The sequence below is a fragment of the Stigmatopora nigra genome, chromosome 6 (assembly GCF_051989575.1).
Source record: "Stigmatopora nigra isolate UIUO_SnigA chromosome 6, RoL_Snig_1.1, whole genome shotgun sequence".
NCBI classification, from domain to species: domain Eukaryota; kingdom Metazoa; phylum Chordata; class Actinopteri; order Syngnathiformes; family Syngnathidae; genus Stigmatopora; species Stigmatopora nigra.
The window spans coordinates 6,165,174-6,185,499 of NC_135513.1; the positions used below are offsets into that span (position 1 = coordinate 6,165,174).

Consider the following 20,326-nt stretch of genomic DNA (forward strand, 5'->3'; position numbering starts at 1 on the left):
GTGCACAATGATGAGATTTAAAAAAAGATAAATACGCCAATTAGGTCAATAAATTGCATTTTGTAGGGAATTATTTTCTACCAGAGACGAAAATAAAGCTTGATATATTAGAGTAGGAAAATGGATAATAAGACACTAAATTGGAGTCTGTTAATATAAAATATTAACATTTAGTCACCAATTACAGCCTAGAGAATACTATATAACTTAATGATAATATAAAAATAATAGGTGATAGATAAATACATGAAAAAATATTAGTACCATAACTATTGCACCAAAGGGAAAAAAACAGAAGGCGCAACTTTAGAGATCCAGCCTATTTTGTCACTTATCACATCAGCAGCCAAACTGCCATGTCACAAAAAATACAGATTCCAAACACTTAATGATTAAATTAAACTACTTAGAGGAGCCACTTATTTAATTACCAACATTTCTATTCACATTTCCCCGCTAAGCATCATTACGTTTCAGAAGCAGCGAGTTTTCTATTATGTAAAAGTCCGATTTGTGAAAAATCGCATTAGCACCCAATAATGATCATCATAACACTCCTCCATTCTGTCGTAAATGTGAAGATGTGTTTGTTGAATTTTGGAAGTGTTACAAAACTGTGAAAACAAACAAATAAGCACTACGAAATTCAAACCTTAGAAAAAGGATTCTAATCTAGCTTTGGTAAATCCTCTATTTGATTGAGTGATTTATATATTTTATCCAAAGAGTTGTCTTTCATGGCCCGTGCTTGGGCCCCAAGTGCAGTTTCCCACATTTGCAAGCTTGTCGCAACAAATTACTCAGAGCTGTCAGAGGGCATGCAATTTACCTAGCAATATATACCAGTACCATATTGTGACTTAAATAGTCTCGTTATTGTCCCGCTATCCTCTTTGACAGATTATTTAAAAACTGTTTGAAATAGATTTTCTTGCTATCTTATATCTCCGTCCTTGCACCTTTTCCAAGTACGTTTATTATAAAACAAAGCTCGCCTCCTATGTTCTATAACAGCATGCTTTTGGTTCCACTATACTGGGTTTTGAAAAGATTTTATGTATTAATTAATCTACCAGTACTGCTCTTTTGTCAGTCCGAGAAATTAATAAAATGTCATATCTTCTTTTTCCTGTGAATCCTTTTATTCAGTTAGTATAAAGATTTTTTTATAAAAGCGGTTTCCATGCCAACCATGTTCACCACATTCATCCAGTAATCTGTTGGTGTTAGTGTTGGTGTGTGTGCATGGAGATTTTCTAGCTTTGCTGCCTTTACGCAAATTTGGTGACTTCAGAAGCACATTCTTATGGTTATATTTTGGGAATTGGAATTGTACGACCTTAGAAACATTTGAGAAAAAAAGAAAAACTTTTGGATTCACGGTTTGGTTTCCATGTGAAATTAATCACATCTCAGAAGTAAATTAAAATGAAATACAAAGTGATTTCCAGCAAACCTTACTCATACCCCGAACAGTTTTATAATAATAATAATAATCATCATCATGCTTTACCCAATGTCAGCTGTGCTACCTATACATATATATATAAATATATCACAAATAATCATGTTTAAACAGAGTGGACCATTTAAGACATGCTGTTTGTTGGATGAAAGCAAAATAATTGAGTTGTCTTACCTTTGCCGCCATGACCATGGAAGAACCTCCACGAATCCCCAGAATGGGGATGTGAGTCTGGGCCGAGATGAAGTCCAGAATCTGAGCGATGGCCTCCTGGTCTGTGTCGTCTCCAAAAACGACCCCTTGCAGAGAGTTCCTTGACATCTGCGTACAAATCCGATTGATGATGCTTTTCGGGTCGGTTTCATTCATGGTGACCACCTCCACTTTTGGGGGGTAGGGAATATGCAGGAAGTCCTCTTTCTCAAGTCCCGCCCCCAAGGCTACTTCACTCGAGTTCCCTACTAAGATGACGGCGATGCTGAGGGAGCTGACGAGTTTGGGGTTGATTGGAGGAAGAGCTTGTGGCCCTGGAGAGTACTGAGGAGGGATAACCACGCCACGTTGGGTTCCACCTCCCCTCGGTCCACCCTGTCCTCCTTGGGGGCTTCCAGGTCCTGAACCTGGACTTCCACCTCTGCCCCGAGCCCCACAGGTGGTCTGTAGGAGCAGCAAGAAGATGAGGAAGAAGAGGAGCAGCTGTGGCCGAGCAATCCGATGACACAATGTCCGTTTTAGAGGTGAAGCAGGAGGACGATGGAGGTCGGAGGTGGACAAGGAAAGAAAGTGGATGTTCTGAAGATAGGAGGGAGGTTGGGGGTGGCGGCTGACAAGCATTGTGGAGGAGTGTAAACGCCGTCCCTAAATGAGGACAAATTTAAAAAAAACATTGAAGTTATTAGGTCGAAAGGACTATATAATGTTCTTGATGCATACTAAATTAGAAACAATGTAGTTGGTAAAGAAATAATCCACTATAAGAACATTTTGGTGAGTGTTGGGATTGTAACAAGCACAATTTTTTAATAATTGTCTCGTTTTGTGGTGTGTAGAACAATTGAATACCTTTTATTTCCGTCCATGTTAAATGGTAATTGAGCAGTTTATTCAGAGCAGTGTTGCAAGTGAATGCGTGTTGGAGGAAAGCAAGCAGTGCAGAAAAGAAACAACGGTATGATGTTTTAAAATCAAGTCAAATAGTTTTTGTCCCTATTTATCCACATGATTAAATGGCCTGAATGAGCCACGCTTAAATATCAGCGTAACTTTGACTGTCATGACGGAGCCCGGCTCAGGCCCAAACTGGCCCTAGGGAGGAGTTTATACTGGAGTGCACATTTTCTTTAGTGTATAATGTGGGTGTGGGGGCGTGTGGGTTTGTCTGCATCTGCGGGGGCAATGGAGGGGTCGCCTAATTAAATCTGTAACCCGTGGCCTGAAAAACTCTCCCAGTTTGGCCCTTGCCCAGATTTTATCCAATCCTGGAGCAATATCACATGTTCGCGGAGACTGAAGTCGTATTTACATAAAATGTTATATACAATTTACATAATTGAAGTTCACTTAAAAGTGTGAACATTTTTCATCAAGAGTTTTCTATCATTATATAATATCATTGTGTATAGAATGCAATAAAGGAAGGTGGGTGATGCAACCTTTTCTTTTTTTTTACTGACTCCACCCATTTGAAATGTTTACCATCCTTCTCCCAGAAGCCTTCAAATGTGTTTCCTCCTCTCACTTGTTTTCTTCCTTCAATTCTGTCTGAATTCAAGTGCAGACCTATTATTTTCTATTATTACTATTATTTACAGCTCCTCCTTCAAGAGCAGCGAGAGTGGCGCATAAAGGAGGCGAGACAGAGGGGATGAGGGGGAATTCCGGAAACAAAAGACACGAGAGGAAAGGGAGGTAAAAGATTTTAAAAAAAAAAAAAACTAAAAAACTTTTAGTCATTGTGTTTGCATACACAACATACAAGGCACTGGCCTAGATAAATATAATATAAAGAGAAATCTGATTAATTTGCACTTTTGGGTCATGTAAATCACACTTCAACTACACCAAATGTTAATATTGTTGATAAAATGACCCAAAATATGATGTGTATGGTTTGTGGACACCAGATTGAAGTTTTTTAAATGACCAAAAATAGTCAATTGCTTTATATTTAAAAAGGAGGTTCGAGTAACTAACAGTCATGATTTCAAGAAATAGTCTTATACACTGCAAAAAGAAAAAGACCTCACCCAACTATTACATTAGATTTTTAAAAGCCTATACATTTCTGAGCAGTTGCTCAAGGTGGAAGTGAGAATAAATTCCATTTTGGTGTTGAAACACATACCACCCCCCATCTCCCACACACACAAACATTTTAAGCAATTTTCTCTAATAATACATAAATACAAAACTGCCTGTGAATGTGTACAATTTAGTGCCAAGCCAAATTAAGATTGTGTGATTTTTTTCTTCTTCTTTTTAGACTTGTGCTTAATAGGGCTTCGTTTTTATTCTTTTGTTGCTCTCCAAATTAGTTGTGTTGGAGCTGTTTAGAAAATGCATAAATATAGAACTGCACGCATAACACCTTTGTTAATCTTTTATTCGTTAAATAGTGTAAAAAGAAATAGAAACAAAGTTGGGAATAAAACTTGAATGTGTCATGAAACATGCAAAGTGTGAACTAGAATGGAGGAAAGAGCAAAGAAGACATCTGATTACCAGAGGTTTAGTCAGTCTTAATTGCAGGTGTACTTTCTAATTGTAAAGTAGTCGAATTTTCCATGAGGACACAAGCCAAACGAGGGTGAGAAAAGGAAGAGGAGGAAGCGAGTGGGAGGAAGGCAGCAGCAAGCATCGAGCAGAGGAGAGAATAAATAGAGACATCCACAAAAGAGACGGAGGTGGAAGAAGAAACGGTAAGAAACCCAAAAGATGTATAGGGTGAGCACTGCGGAGGGGGGACGCAAAGCAAAAGATTCTGGAAAAAAAAGGGGAATGAATGCCAAAAAGAACAAGAGGTTAAAGGAGGAGGCTAGGATTACCAACGACAGAAAATCCAATATGTGATCAGCATGTGGGAAAGGGTGGTAAATACACCAAAGGGCAATGAAATACGGAGGCTAAAAGGCCAAGAATACCTATTCAGGGGAAAGAAGAAGGGGGGGGGGGGGGGCGAAAAATGAAGGCTAAAAGTGTGTCAAGAACACAGAGTGACAAAAACCTATTGGAATATGTGGTCATGTGTAACAGTCGTGCTCTGTTACCATAGTACCAATTAAAATGTGCTGGCATAACACAACTTGGGAGGCGTAACGCCTCCCACGAGATGTTGTTGTACCGACACAAATAAAAAGTTGATTATTAACTTTTTTGACTGCCATTGATGATGATAGACGTCCAATCATATGCATATCTGTCAACATAAAACTACATAAATCTGTATGACTGGCTACAAAATCTGTTTATGGACTGCAGTATCTGTATGTGAATCAGCACCAACAAGAACATTTAAATAGACTTTTAGTGTGACACACAAAATACACTTTAACATCAATAAGGTAATCATGAAATAATAGAATGTTCATAATAATGTTTGAAATGAACTATTATACAAGATTAACTTTGTACTCTGAAATGGCCTTCCTTGCCATCTGCTTGTCATTTTATCCATAATTTCCAATTCCAAATTATATCAACAGGAATTATTAGATTATTTTCTATTCATATTATTATCTATTCTTATTTTATTGAATCTACTGCATATCAGATGAGTAGGCTTTTAATTTAAGATCAAATTTTTATGTTCATTTTTTCCTATTTGTGTTTATTTGACATTCATATGCCAGTTAAAATGCATCAATTCAACTGTTACTCAGCATTTAATAAATATTCAAGTCTAATTTCAATGAATATACTCGTTTACAAGTAGCATCTTGGAACACTTATTACCATTCCCCCAATAAAAAGCATGATGTTTGATTTTAGTTTAGCTCTTAAACTCTCATTTAGCACCAAATTCTTGTAAGCCAGTCAACATCCACATTTGGATGGTGTTGGCGTTCCACCTTTACACGTGCCACCTATCATTAGAATTGATTAGAATGTCTATAATGTACAAGCTCTAGCAAAATGAAAGAGATTAGGACAGAAGGCGTCTGAAAATTTCAAATGCACGTAGGCGCTGGTAATCGGCCTCGATGGTATCCCTCAAGATTTGAGTTGGTGGGCTGCGCTTAGCACGGCGCGTGAAAAGCATTGTAGATAACACAATCTGACAGGCATATCTATTAAGGGGGCCCATTAACATTAAGAGGGTGGTCAGTAGAAGGTAAAGGCGGCTGGTGTGTCATCTCTGTTTACGGAGAACACGCCACCTGATTTCTACTTAACAACACATTATTCCAAGGATCATACAAAGCACTTTGAGTAATGACACACCTCAGATAGATTCTTAATGGGAATAAAAAACCCTGAAATTAAAGTGTAATTGTCCTAGAGGAGATTAGAAGGAGCACTGAGCATTTAGAATCACTTATCACGTCAACATGTCCTTAATCATTTTTTAAAGATTCAACAGTACCGTGTAATATTCTCAATAGGTTAAAAGCTAGCTTTTGAGAATGTCTAGTACCGTTTCAGTAACAACGGAAAAGGAAAGAATGACTATTTCCAGAGCAAAATAAACAGGACAGGACACTTAGGACAGCCCTAAGTGAATAATAATGATAAGAAATCATTTAAGAAAAAGAAAATCTGAATTTGAACAAGATTTTTTTTTACTTTCGAACATAAATAGAGGTCTACGTCCTCGAACTAAAGTTATTCCCAAAAAAGCGCATGCCAAGATTTTAGAATGACACTAGGAGGCAAGTGTCTATCAAACCCACACAAAACCACAGAGTTCCGTCAGGTAATCAGACATCATGCAGCTGTAATAACTCCCTGCAGAGTGATTTGAGGCCAACATTTTTTCTTCTTCTATTTGCTGACTCTGTAATTAATCAATACCCAAAGTCAAAAATTGACAGGATATTTGCCAAAAACCTTGTCCGAAGATGGCCATGTTATCAATGGACTTGACAACTAAATTACAGTGTGGAGAGACTGATTGTCAAGACTACTAATGGATACCTTTTAATCAAGTTGTCAACTGAAAATATTTTCTAAGGAAATAACTAGGGAATGCAGTGAATGAAATATTCCAGTACGTCTAGATGGAACGTGTATAGAACAAAACTCCCAATCAGATTGGGTAGGGCGCCGATCACCATTAAAAATGGGGAAACTTGCTCAGTGGATTTAATGTATACACCGCTGTCAATATCAATTCATTGAATGAGTGAATAAGTTAGGATTTCAACATTTTTGTGTTTTGCTTTAAAATAAATGTTAGAAACAAGTTGAGAAAGTTAATTGAAATGCTCCAAAACCAAAAACTATGGAACCAGTTCAATTCCCAATGATTGCGAGTGCGAATGGTCGTCTGTCTCTCTATGTGCCCTACCTATGGCGACCAGTCTAGGGTGTGTACTACCAATCGCCCAAAATCAGCTGGGATAGGCCCTAGCAGCCCCCGCAAACCCTAACGAGGATGTGCATACAAAAAGCGAATATATTGACGTCCAATCCATTTAAACTACGATATCTAGCATGGAATAATTATACTTTTTAACGATACAGGAGACATACAAAAGGAGATATAATAGCGTCAGGTAAGAGTTGGTTATAGTAGTCACCCCCACAGTATTTTGCAGACAAGCAATAATAAGCCCCCGAACCCCCGCCTTCACTGATAAAGTTTCTGGATGTATGATTAAGTGCACTTTTGCCTGGTCAAGAATCCCCTCTTGGCTAATGAGACACATTGCATATGTCCACTGTCCAACAGAGGTTGTCACGGTTCTTTAAATAAGACTATATATGTTCTGTTCAACCCTGGCAAATAAACTAGATGAAGCAATGAAAGTGCAGAAATACATTAGAATTGCAGGAGCGTGATGATAAAACACACACTCGTACAGAATAAGCACAAAGACAGGGTTGAGGACCCATCTATCCCCAGGGGTCTTCATTACCTCATTCAAGCCATTTATTCCACCAAGCTTATAGTCTAACTACTGCTCTGGAATTAATTTAGCAGACGAGTGACATGTCCCTTTGCGACAGAAAAGAGTCTGTAACCCCTTGGAGGGTCTTGGCCATCATTGTTTTAAAGAGAAACAAAATGCTGCTGCAATGTGTTTAATATGTCACAGGGGACCATGTTGGATTCTAAGGAGTGTGGCACAATTGTAACATTACAAGTGGGTGGACTTATCAAAAAAAAAAAGTCATATTATTTTTAAATAAAAACAATTTTACATCTCCCTCATATCTAAACGACATGTGCATTTTTCACACTGGGAAAAAAAGCTTTTGTTCTATTCAAATATACACAATGTGTGCATCCATTAAATTTAGATTCAAGATTCAAATGTAATAAAGTAATATTTATTAAATATCAAGGCACAAAACGTCTGCAATCTTCAGTAACCAATGAGAACTCACTTCATATAAAGCCCACCCCCCGGATATTTGCGTTTTATATCGTAAAGAGAAAAATTGGGAGTGCAAGAGGAAACAAGAGAGATTCATCTGTTTCACAAGCAAAATGACAGTTGGTGCAAGCAAGAAAGTTTTGGCATTGAGAGTAAAACCCTGCACAGTGAGAACATAAAAAGAAAAAAAAAAGAACATAAAAAGCATTGTAAGTGTTGAGTTTTACTAGTCAAATGACTTTATTGGCTTGAGTTTCATTAATTTGCCTGCAACTTGCAAAGTTTTCTTTCATGCCAGAAGTTTAAATCTTTTGTGCAATCTATCACATATTCCTCGCACAATGAGTAGTAACATTACTTCATGGCTTCCTACAGAATAATGTAATTTTTTTCTGCTTATTTTAAAATAATGGTTTTGTAGTTCATTGGTCTGACTTTGGCAAAGAGAGTGTAATATTACAGGCTAATGTTGTTTTACAAAGGCAGGAAATGTAGCCTATGGCAGAGAGGGTACGATTTTAAGAAACATTATTTCCAATTGATGGAATTTCAGTCTAAGGTAGGAATTTCTTAAATAAATTTTGGATTACGTAACAACCCTCTAAATTGTGTGTATACATATTTTTTTCCAAAAAAAGCAATGCATTACATTACTTGTTACTAGGGAAATTTATTTTTTACATTAATGTTTGTAATGTGTGACAGCCAACACTGGGAACTTGTAAATGTTTCATTTAAATAGAAATAAGGAATATATAAACATTTTAGAATCACATTTTGGCATATCAAATTAGCATTTCTAACCCAAATGCGGCACAGGGAAACAAAATTAATATTAGTTTCTTAAAAAACGAGCAAAAAAGAAGAACTCATACACAGATTGCAATTCCTTCCCAGTATAATAGAATCCTAAGGGCATTGAAAAAGCATAATATTGGATCTGGGCTGATCCCTGACCAGTGGAAAGTCCAGTTACAGGAAAATATCATTACTATTGTCCCTTAGCTGAGCTAAGATGTTTTTTTACTACAATCTACAGCTATAATCAATGCTGTCTCCAGAAAAAATGTTGATATTTTACTGAACTAATGACCCATAAATATGTGATTCCTTCAATCCGCACATCCAACACACCTGTATGGCATTAGGATTTTCAGTTTTACAAAAAAATCCTGCAATGTCTAGACAAGGCTTCAGATAGAAATAAACAAATCAACTTAATATTCCAAGCTGTGTTTTACTCCATTGCCATGCTGTCATTGTCTCACAGGAAAAAAAATGGTGACAACAAATCATATTTATGCCTTAATACTAGGTTGTTTTGCGCGACATGAAAAATACAGGATGTCCCTCGCACAATCAAAAGCTATCATAGTGTCATGGACTGATGTGTGATGCATTTTTGTGGGTGCTCATTACATTTTTGGGCTGAGCAGCTGGGGTCTGAATTATGTTTGGCTGAAGAGATGGTCAGATTTTTATTCATGGGGACAGCAGATGTGTTGTAGGACATATCTTTTTCTTCGATATTAGTCATTAGTCAAGAACACCCAGAAACTGTTTGTGTGACATTTGAATTTAATCAAAAACCTCAGCTTGGATAGAATCGATGCTAATTTCTTTAGGGGCTGCCACTCGTGGTTTCTATGTTTACACTTCTTGTGTATAAAAACTGGTATGAAAATAATCGATCCGTAACAATTTTTAATATTGCATACGGTTCGGGTTGTACTTTATGAAACAAAATATAAAGACAGGTGGCCCAGTGAGTGGTTAATGCATCCCCCTCACAGTTCTAGGGTGGAGGGTTCGATCCCAGGTTGCTCATTACTATGTATAGTTTGGATGTTCTCCCCAGGCTTACGTGGGTTTTCTCCAGGTACTCCAAGGTCATCCCACATCCCCAAAACATGCTTGCTAATCTGGTTGAACACTCTAAATTGCCCCGAGCTAGGAGTATGAGTGTAAATATTTGTCTCTCCTTGTGCACTGCAATTGGCTGGCCACTGATTCAGGGTATTCCCCACCTGGCGCCCATTGTTGGCTGAGATAAGCTCCAGCACCCTCGTAGCCCTTGTGAGGATAAGCGGTTAAGATCATTAGGGGGAAAATTTTAATCAAACTGTCAAGCCATATCTATTCACTTTGCATTGAATGAAATGCTATTGGATCTGAAGTATAACCAGAAAGTGAACTGAACAGTCTAATATTTGAGAGAAAAAAATCCCAATACATGAATAGAGACCACCCATATGCCCTCTGACCCGTAGTGTACATATCTATCTACCCGTGACATTCACAGAACCAGGTGGTGGCACAGATACAGCCAACCATTTGCATAGCGATAAGAAATATCAACACAGACCCTAAGAATTGTAGTTCAGAAGAACCTTGACTTTAAAGACCCGCTTGGTGTAAAAATTGGCAAATTTGTGACTGTGTTATAACTCAAAAAGAGCACAAAAAGGCTGTTGCTATTCAGTTAAACAGTTCACACAAACGAGGAGATAAGAGTAAGGGGGGGGATTCACTTGTGTTGCACACATTGCAGATCTGTGCTGTAAATCTGGGAGGGGGGTGATAGAGCTGCACACCAAGGAGCGAAGCAGCGTGGGTAGAGGTGGCATCGGAGCGTTGTGCCCCCTCCTTGCTATTCTTAGCTCTTCCTCCTCCTATCAAAGTCACACATGACGAGGTGGATGGAGAGTGAGGTGAAAAAAACAAAAAAAACGGCAGATAATTTGTACGTGCTTGTCAGTTTTCCTGACATAATGGTTGTCTGAATTCACATTGATTGATACGCATGTTTGCTTCTGATTGCAAAGCGACAAGGAAATGGAAGTGTGTTGATTGTAAAACAAGCGGAAAAAGAAAAAATAAGTTATATTAAGGTTTGGGAGTATAATGGTAAATTTATCAATGTTATATTCTGCCATAGATTAAGTTACAGTAGGGCTTTAACCTAAAAATTTGATTTGTTCAGTGACTAAGCTCTTTACGCTATTTATTCCTATCAAGGACTGTCTTTTTTTGCTTGAAATGAATTGAGATGACATTCACACCCACCACCGTCAAGATTTGTCACAGATTTGTAGCAAAATAAAAAAAATAGTACTATATTCTACAGAAAAGAATTTTTAAAAAACTTGTAAAGGCGTAATTCCAATCAGAGTCCACAGGAGTTATGATAGAAACAAACATACATTTTAAAATATTGAATCATGATGTATATGATCACCCCATCGAACGACAAGATAATTATAACTGTTTATAATTATAACTTCCCATTCAAGTCCAGCTAAAGTAAGTCACTTCTTAAATGACTTCTAATTATGTCCACCAATAACATTTACATATTCTACTAATAGTTCTTCCTTGTTTTGGCTTTTCCGAAATGTGAATGTTTTGTGCCATTATTGGCATTTAAAGCAGTTTGGGGTTGTGTTACATTTGAACAAAAACGGCACCAAAACATCCTGCAATCACTTGAAAATACACCCAAAAGATTATAACCCTTTTTCCCCCAAAATTTGACCCCAAAATGCAGTTAACACCAACTCTAAGACATGCATTCAAACCACCGGGAGACATAGAAAGACCTTTGAAGGTCCTTGCCCCCCACAACCCTGCAAAACCAGAGGTCATGCCCCCCAAACAGTGGCAGAATAGTTATTCCTGAGTCACTCTGTCACCCCTTTTGTCAAAGCCTTCCCCCATCTGCCCCTCTCATTAGCTCTAAGTAAACGAACACCAGGCTGCTCATCACCTGTAATCCTTCTGCGACTCAATCAACATTTGTAAAGCTGCTCAAACGTGTCCAAAAGTGACTCATCAGGGCATGCGTATGCAACATCTTGTTGCCTTTTGCTCTCCTGTGGCTTGCACGCCACCTCAACTCTGTCACCGGGCCCAAAGTCCAGACACTCAAGCGACGGGGTGTGCCCGCTGCTTGTCATGCTGGCCTCTCAAGAGAGTCACTGCTTGACTCCTGTAATCCTTTCAATGCATAAGGCGAAAACATGCAACATCACGACTCGGAAATGTCACGCCCTCCTTGAGCGACACCTGTGCGCAAAGCTGTTAGAATCAAAGTCGCACATCTTTCAGCAGCGAGCTTGGCTTCCAAACAAAACTCACGTTTCCCGTTTGTCTCGTGTCAATTGAGTTGACGGAATATGACTGTTTATGCTTTGTGTGTGGCACTTCAAAAGTGAATTCAACCTAGTAGCAATGCAACAACAACAACAACAAAAAAATGCCACCACAAATGGCAGATTTCTTAGACTTGTCATAATAGCGAAAATCATGTTTAAACCCAAAAAGGCATCAGTTATACCGACGAACATGCACTATGATAGAGAACAGTCAAAGTGCATATGACAATGGATATTAATGATATCACGAAGAAGGGTGCACAATCAGAACCACTTGCAAAATAGTGTACCAGTGATGATCACAATGTCTATTACTATTATAGAAAAATGAATGACAGTGCTTTATTTTTCCCAATGTATTAAACAAGATAATATCCGCTAAGATGCATATATTAAAGGCATTGTTTTTTCCTTTAAGAAGCATGTTTGATAGATTAAAATGTACAGTGTAATCTAAAATCTATGGTTCTTTCTATTGTCTTGCCCATGTAAAGCAAATGCAGAAATGAAGCATCAACCAAGAGTGCCCTCACATATAGATATGAAACTATTTTCTAGCATCAACTTAAATCCCCTTCCAAAAACTGGTAGAGTAACGTTTCTGCTTCACACATCTCAAGTAAAAGTATACTACTAGTTTATTGTTTCGGTAGAACTACTGTAGTCAGTACATTTTCTCAAAAGGTTACTCAAGTAATTATAACAGAGTACATGTAATGCCTTAATACCCACCTATGGCAATAATATATGTAGCATGACCAATTATTTAAAATAAGCATAGCCAGAATATAAAATAATTTTTCACAAAACTAACAATCTCACTCCAATAAAGTAGAGGGTATGCTTAGAGAACCCATCATAAGGTTTATAGTACGTTTGTAAGAGAGGGAAAAAATAAAAACATATTGAGATCACACCCGAGTATATATTGCAGGCCCAACTAAAATATTATTGATCTCCATTAATTGCAAGTAGATCAACGGTGGAAAACTGTTTTGACGAAAATCCCAAAACAAACAAATTACGCTTTGTGCCACCGGGTATATTATGGCACTGTATCATGATAGTAGTTTGTTATTGAAGCTGTTGTGTTTAGTTGCAAGAGGGCCACAGTGTCCCACACCTGCTGTGATTCATGCTTATGGATCATAATGAGGCACTTCATCACAATATGGTGAATGCACATGAGGGAAAAGCATTGTTTAGATCTGCTAGACAAGTTTTCGCCCAAAGCTGAGGGGGTAAACAAGAAGAAGAAAAAAAAGATGGGCAACGAATGTAATCCACCTATGGCGGAAAGCCAAAAAGAGAAATCCGGGAGCCGCTCCTCTTTAGCCGAGGCTGCGCATAGACGGGATTTAGCGTGTTCCCCATTTCACACATACCCAAAAGTAGCTGTGAAGGTTATAGAGTTTGGCCGCTCTCCCTGTTTCCCAAGGATTTACCCATTCATTTCAGCATTGGATTGCCTTATTGAATTATGTTGGATTTTTCTTTGAAATGTGCTCTAAGGATCTCGACTTTAAATGAATTCACTTCATTTAATGGTTACTAGCAAGATGTGGTTTTATCAAATGAATGTTTTGATTAATTTTTTTACTGAATTATAATCAAAAATGAAAAGTAGAAAGGCCTGCTTGCAATTTGCTCTCCTTGATTAACAACTACAACAAATCCAATCTATTACTCTTTAAATTAAAAACTAATGAAAAAGTTGGACTTTTCGGCTATATTACGAAAGGATTTAAACATTCTTGCCTTTTCACAGAAATAACCTTGGTTGGCCACCCATGTGCTGTTTATTTATTTGTGTATAGCTGTGTCTTTTTATGTTATCATTACATGTATTTTTTGACACTACCTTGACATGCTGCTGTCAATTTTAAATCTTTTTGTCATCCTTCTTAGAATCTGCAGTAAGTATACATTATATATATATATATATATATATATATATATATATATATATATATATATATATATATATATATATATATATATATATATATATATATATATATATATATATATATATATATATATATATATATATATATATATATATATATATATATATATATATATATATATATATATATATATATATATATATATATATATATATATATATATATATATATATATATATATATATATATATATATATATATATATATATATATATATATATATATATATATATATATATATATATATATATATATATATATATATATATATATATATATATATATATATAAATATAGCTTGCTGCCCATACATGTTTGTTATTGTCTCGATCCATTATCCCCATATGACAATGTGTGCTTATTGAAGTCAGAACCTGATTATCGTTTGCTTGTATAATGTGAGTTATTCATGAGAAAGATGGAAAAATGATCCAAAGTACAATGAATAATATCATATGGTGAGTGTGTCCCTATTCAAGTCAAATAGAACATCTCAACAAATACTTTGAAAGGCCTATTATGAGAGACAAGTGCTTACCAATCGAATCTCACTTGTTAACTACCAAAGGAAGTCGGAGTATCTGAGATGCAAGCTTTGAAATTCAAAAGCGTCAATCAGATGTGTTTAACACAAGTTGCACTGAAAATGTTCACTTATTTGACAAAAGCGAGATGATGAAGGCTGAAGAAAGTGAAGTATATGACTTAGAAAGAAGGGTTCAAGTGTCAATATTTTTTTAAATAATGTGTACTTGTCCTTTGTCATTAATAATCTTTTCAATATCATCGTGTATATGCCATGAAGGTTGGTGTTACAAGTTATAGTATTTTGTATTGTCATATAGAATTGTTCTTGATATGTTGCCATTTATTGACTCCCACCAAATTGTCCTTATATTGTCAATGAGAGGTTATTCTGTGACTAAAATCTTTTACTCTATTTCCTATATAGTATATATATATATATTAATTCAAAATTTGTATGGTAGAATACATTTTTGGAGTTTATTGTTGTCCACATACGAGAACAACACATTTTGGGCGATATAGAGCAAACTTGGATAGCAAATGTTAATATTTTGACCTCCTCCTTTGGATAATTCAATTAAATTTGAATATATACATATGTACATACATCGTTGTTTTGATATACATAACTTTTCTGAATAAAAAAAATAGTTTATGTGAGACAGATATCTTTAGAAAAGGTTTGATAGACAATTGTACTTATTTTAATGGCAGGCCTACCTTGAACATTGCCAGCCCGGATCTCCCCTCTGCTTTTCACAACTGGCATGATGGAGTGAGCTGGCAATCGACTCCTCCTCTCATAGCCTCGGATAAAAGGTCAGAGGGCACAGGAAGTCACGCTTGTGAAGCCAGTGGGGGGGTTGTGGGGTCTCTCACTGACGACCACTGGATGGTGCAATGGAATTTGGGGTGTCTTGATGGTGAAAAGTAAGTCTTTTGATGAATGGAATTGATTGAGTATTGCAACGTTTTGGATACTCAGAAGACCACTGGTTGCAATATGTGACTTAAAATAGAGTTCAAAACTTTCTCCTATCACTCGCTCCAACGCAGGCGACAGCTCAGCCAGGTCTCCTCCCAGAAGAGTGTGCGAAACACGGTTGCCGTGGAGATGAGGAGGAGAAGAAAAGCAGTGTAGCGTGTGCTATTTTATGCACTCCTATTCTTTTTCTCATGGACTTCTTCACTTGATGACTTTAGTTTGCAACAGTCATGTTTGTCACTCCGGGAGTTCAACCTTTGCTCTTGTCTCTGCACCCCTCTTCCTCGGTCTAAATAAAAGAAGGGAAAAGAAGTCATGAAATAATTAGGATGTGGAAGGAAGAGCATTGTTTTGTGTAAACTTCAATTCAGTTTTTTTTTTTAACAGTTTTATGGTTCTATTTCAGAACCAGAAACATTCAAAGTTCTTCAGTTCACAATTCAGACACATTAGCGCCACAAATGACAATAATATAATGGAAAAGCTGCACTTTTCCTATTTATATTTTGATATAAGCGACCTCAAAAGTTAAAGATGTTAAGCCGTTTTAAGAATTCTCTTCTAAATACATGAAATCTGTTTGAGCTGTATGCAAGGACTCTTTTGGTATGATTTTTGAATTTTGTTCTAGGCAGATCTTGGCAAGCTGAAGCCCAGTGTTGTCACAAACGGTCCCAATATGGACAATTGTGTTTGACAGACAGCACGGACACACCTATAGAATCCTTGCACTGACAGAACAAGCTGTTTTTCTTAAAGTCTCATTACATGTTGTAATCCCTATTTTTCTAATCAATTCAAATTTGTATTAACAACAATCTTCACTTTTGTCCACTCTAACAATGTATTAATTTTTACATGACCTTCAAATATCATACTGCAACAATTTAAATGGTTTCAAAAATTCAAAAAGATTCAAGTAAACCAGACAATTAGTATTTGTCATGCAATTTATGCATCTACTTTTATACAATATACTAACAAAATAAGATCCACTTTAACCATTACACTTCTAAAATGAATGAGCTCTTCTATTCTTTCCAGTCTCACTATTCACTTTTCAATCTAATTCGATGTTTCCATGCTTTTTATGCAACATGAAGCCTTTCCAAACAGATGCCCAATAGCAAAGATATCAACAGATCAATAACTTAATCGATAGATTGCAAAAGACAGCCATTTCTGTGCGATGTCAATCAATCTTTCCCAATGCTTAAATGTAATATCTGACTATTAAATTTGCTTCATTGTTGCTGATCCGTGTTATTAAGAATCTTAAAAATCCCAACACAATCTTAATGACTCCTCTTTTAATCACAAATAAATCATTAAAGTCCCATCTAAGAGGCATTCATGCCATTTTATGGCTTTATATTTAAACAGCTTGACACATCTAAATCACTCATTTTTGTTTTTTCTCTAATAGACTGAAAAGCATCCATTATGTGAATGGACAAAGCATGGCAAAGTTCTAATGCTGATAATAATTCATTAAATTTCTATATAGTTATTTTCAAGACACTCACAGATAGATTTACATTTTAATGCATTATTCACTCATACACAAATTGCTGGCTCCACCAACTGTGCCACAATTATATATTACTATGATCATTACTATGATTATGAGTTGGGGACGTGCCATTATATTCCATACAATCCCAAATGGAACTTTGCATGATGAGATTACATTTGGCTCCTTAAATTGAAGGTGAAACAATACATTAAAAGAAAAAAAAGTTTTCATTTCTTAATTCTGGCATTCATACACACTAAAAAAACTGAAACTCTTCCAAAACTATTAAAAAAAAACCACTCTCTTACTCTGCTTTAGTGCTCTTTCAATATCATAAAAAGTGGGTGGTTTGACTGTACTTTAATTTTATTATAGATCTGGCATCTAATCATATCCTTTTTTTTTAAATGAATGTTTGCAGTTACTGAAGGTTTAACAAGGAAATCAGCACATGGCCTAGGAAGTAAAACCCAAAGGGATCAGGAAGGCAAAACTGTGATCTTAAAAATGCAATATATGACAAATATACTGATTTAGAAACTAGAAAGATTGCAAAAGCAGTATTAAGGAGCAAAACTTACTTAAACAGGATCAAGGCAATATAACAGTAAAAATCCAACAACAAGGACTGAAAGCATGCAGGAAACCAAATACTAAGTAACGAGACAACAAAAAACACCTTGACATATAGTTGGCAGAAGCTGATTGGGTGAACACAAGGAAATGGCCAAATAGGACAGGAAGAAGTATGCATATATATCTAGAGTATATATGCATATATATGTAGAGTATATATGCATATATATGTAGAGTATATATGCATATATATGTAGAGTATATATGCATATATATGTAGAGTATATATGCATATATATGTAGAGTATATATGCATATATATACAATATATATGCATATATATGTACAGTATATATGCATGTGTGTATGTGTTTTTAAACTATATAATCCAAACTTGGCATCTACATATTGCAAGCCTAACACTAATAAAAATAAATGAAGAATTATTGTAATTTGACAAGTAAATATTTCCTTTTTTTTGCTCAAAGCAGGCAATATGCTGCTGCTTCCATGTACAATTCCAAGAAATGCAGCAACATGCATACATGTAGACAGGAGATGGCTAAAGATCAAAAGATGGGCCTTGGAAATAAGTAATTAACGTGGGGTGAAAGAAGGTTTAAATAGCAAGAAAGGACCTGCTGACTGAGGAAAGTTCATGCACTATACATTCCCATGAATATTCCTATACTCTACTCACCTGATTAATTCTTTTCTGTGGCACATAATGTACAGAGTATAGTCGCAATGTATTAAAGGGCAGCGCAGTTGAGAGCCAAAAACAAAGGCGGAGCAAAAAAGGAGCGGTCTGAATTTGCTTTTTATGAGCCTGCATAAAAGTGACAAATTTTCACCTTTTGTGGGGGAAAAAAGGGAAAATGCCCTGATAGAAATTAAGGGCAACAAATCAAAGATGAAACAGAGAGAGTGGCAGCTTTGATAATGTTTAGTCACATCTTTTCATGTCTTTTAATGAGACATCTGTCTATAAGTCTGTCTCGCTCTTTTGCATAAACAAATAGGTGAATGCTTAAGATGAGTTAAAATTTAGACATATCTATATATTATTTACTGATTCATAGGTTTGAAATCTAAGCTTTTGAAACTTATGGGAGAAAACCAATGTTATTAAAACAAAGCATGTTGACTAAATTCTACAAGTTTTGCCACATAGTCCAACAAGGCCAGTGCTTTTGTGATAAAAACAACAAATATATTATTACATATATCTTGGTTGGATGTAGCAGAGCAAGGAGCGGTGGTGTGGACATAAAAAAATGGTGGCAAAACGGGGGTATATGAACATATTTTTCTCAGTTTTCTTACTTTTAAAAGCCAAAAATGAAGTGTGTCAGTCCTAAAATGTTCCAATAACTATGGCATCATAATAATAATCTGATAAAGATTACACTCACGACTCATCTAGAGCTCCAACGTCAAGCTTGGGTGATAGTGGTTAAGTGCATGTACGTGACATTACCCATGTGTATTTTATGCAGAGGTACAGCACAAACAAATGCACACAGACAGACAGATAGACAGACACTAAACAATAGTTAACCTACCTAGAGTAACATCTAAGAATCCTCGCTAGAGTGTCATGCAAAGTAAATGGAAGTGGATGGGGATCAAAAAAGAGAAGAAAAAAGGGGGATAAAGTCATTCAAAGACTTTTGTGGGGAGTAAAATCAGTCCAAGTTGGTCAAGGATAAGATTCAAAGACAAGGATGAAATGACAAGAGTGCCAAAGAGGAAAATTAATGCTGGCGATGAGAAGAAGAAAGTCCAATTGGCTCAGTCATGAACAGAGAAAATTGTTCACCAAGTAGATGGATAAATAAATGAGAAGGCAGATAGCAGAAAGAGAGACTATATGAAAAGATGAAGCACCTCCCAGCACGGCGATGAGAAAGAGGAAAAATATAAAACGAAAGAAAAAATTGAATACTCCAAAGCCTTCCGTGTTTGCTTTTTAGTAAAGCAAAGAGTGAGTGGGTGGGGGGGCTTTCATTTATGACCCCCCTGTGAGCCTTCTCCTCTTGCTCTCCACCTCAAAGAAAGATGCAAGCTTCCTCGTGGTCAAGCGCTCAGCCTCAGCCCGCCCAAATGTTAGACATGGTCGTAGAATAAGTGTGGTGGCACCCCTGGTTGGTGTGAGGTGCAGCGCTCAACTCAAAGTCTGCTCACTTGCTTGCTTCCAAAGAGGGAGAGAAAGGGAAAGGGGAGAGAGGGAGAGCTTCATGGAGGTGGGGTCCCTCCATAGGATGCTCAAATAGACGCTGCAGAAGGGATGTTGCAACAATTGGTCAGGGAAGTAACTGTGCAAAGGGTGAGCAATGTCGCCCTCTCGTGGTGGATTTGAAAATCTAAAGTTTTCACCTCCTGTTGTTTATCCTCACATGGGGGTGCTGTCCCAATTTGGTGTGTTCAATTAGCCGGCCAGGCATTATACGGGACTGTGGGAGAAACAGTATACAATAAAATAATGTTTTTTGTTGTTGTTGTTGTTAAGGGGTCTGATAACCTGACTTATAAAGCCATCCATTTTTACTCCCCAAACTGGCATCAATGTTGTTATAGTTAACAGTAAGGA

General features: G+C 36.6%; 1 protein-coding gene across 4 annotated transcripts in view; it reads right to left on the reverse strand.

Moving 5' to 3' along the window:
• Window positions 1-19,921, reverse strand: part of grin2bb (glutamate receptor, ionotropic, N-methyl D-aspartate 2B, genome duplicate b) — a 67,065-nt gene extending 47,144 nt beyond the window's left edge. For 3 of the 4 annotated variants that reach the window (XM_077718903.1, XM_077718901.1, XM_077718905.1), the window contains exons 1-3: window positions 17,739-17,863; window positions 15,377-15,930; window positions 1,640-2,323 (exon numbers count right to left, since the gene is read on the reverse strand). In XM_077718903.1, the coding sequence (XP_077575029.1) occupies window positions 1,640-2,323; window positions 15,377-15,385 (693 nt within the window). In that variant the 5' untranslated portion in view covers window positions 15,386-15,930; window positions 17,739-17,863. Of the gene's footprint in view, window positions 1-1,639; window positions 2,324-15,376; window positions 15,931-17,738; window positions 17,864-19,298 lie in introns of those variants that run through there. The other variant, XM_077718902.1, reaches the window with a different exon arrangement.
• Window positions 19,922-20,326: the final 405 nt, after the last annotated feature.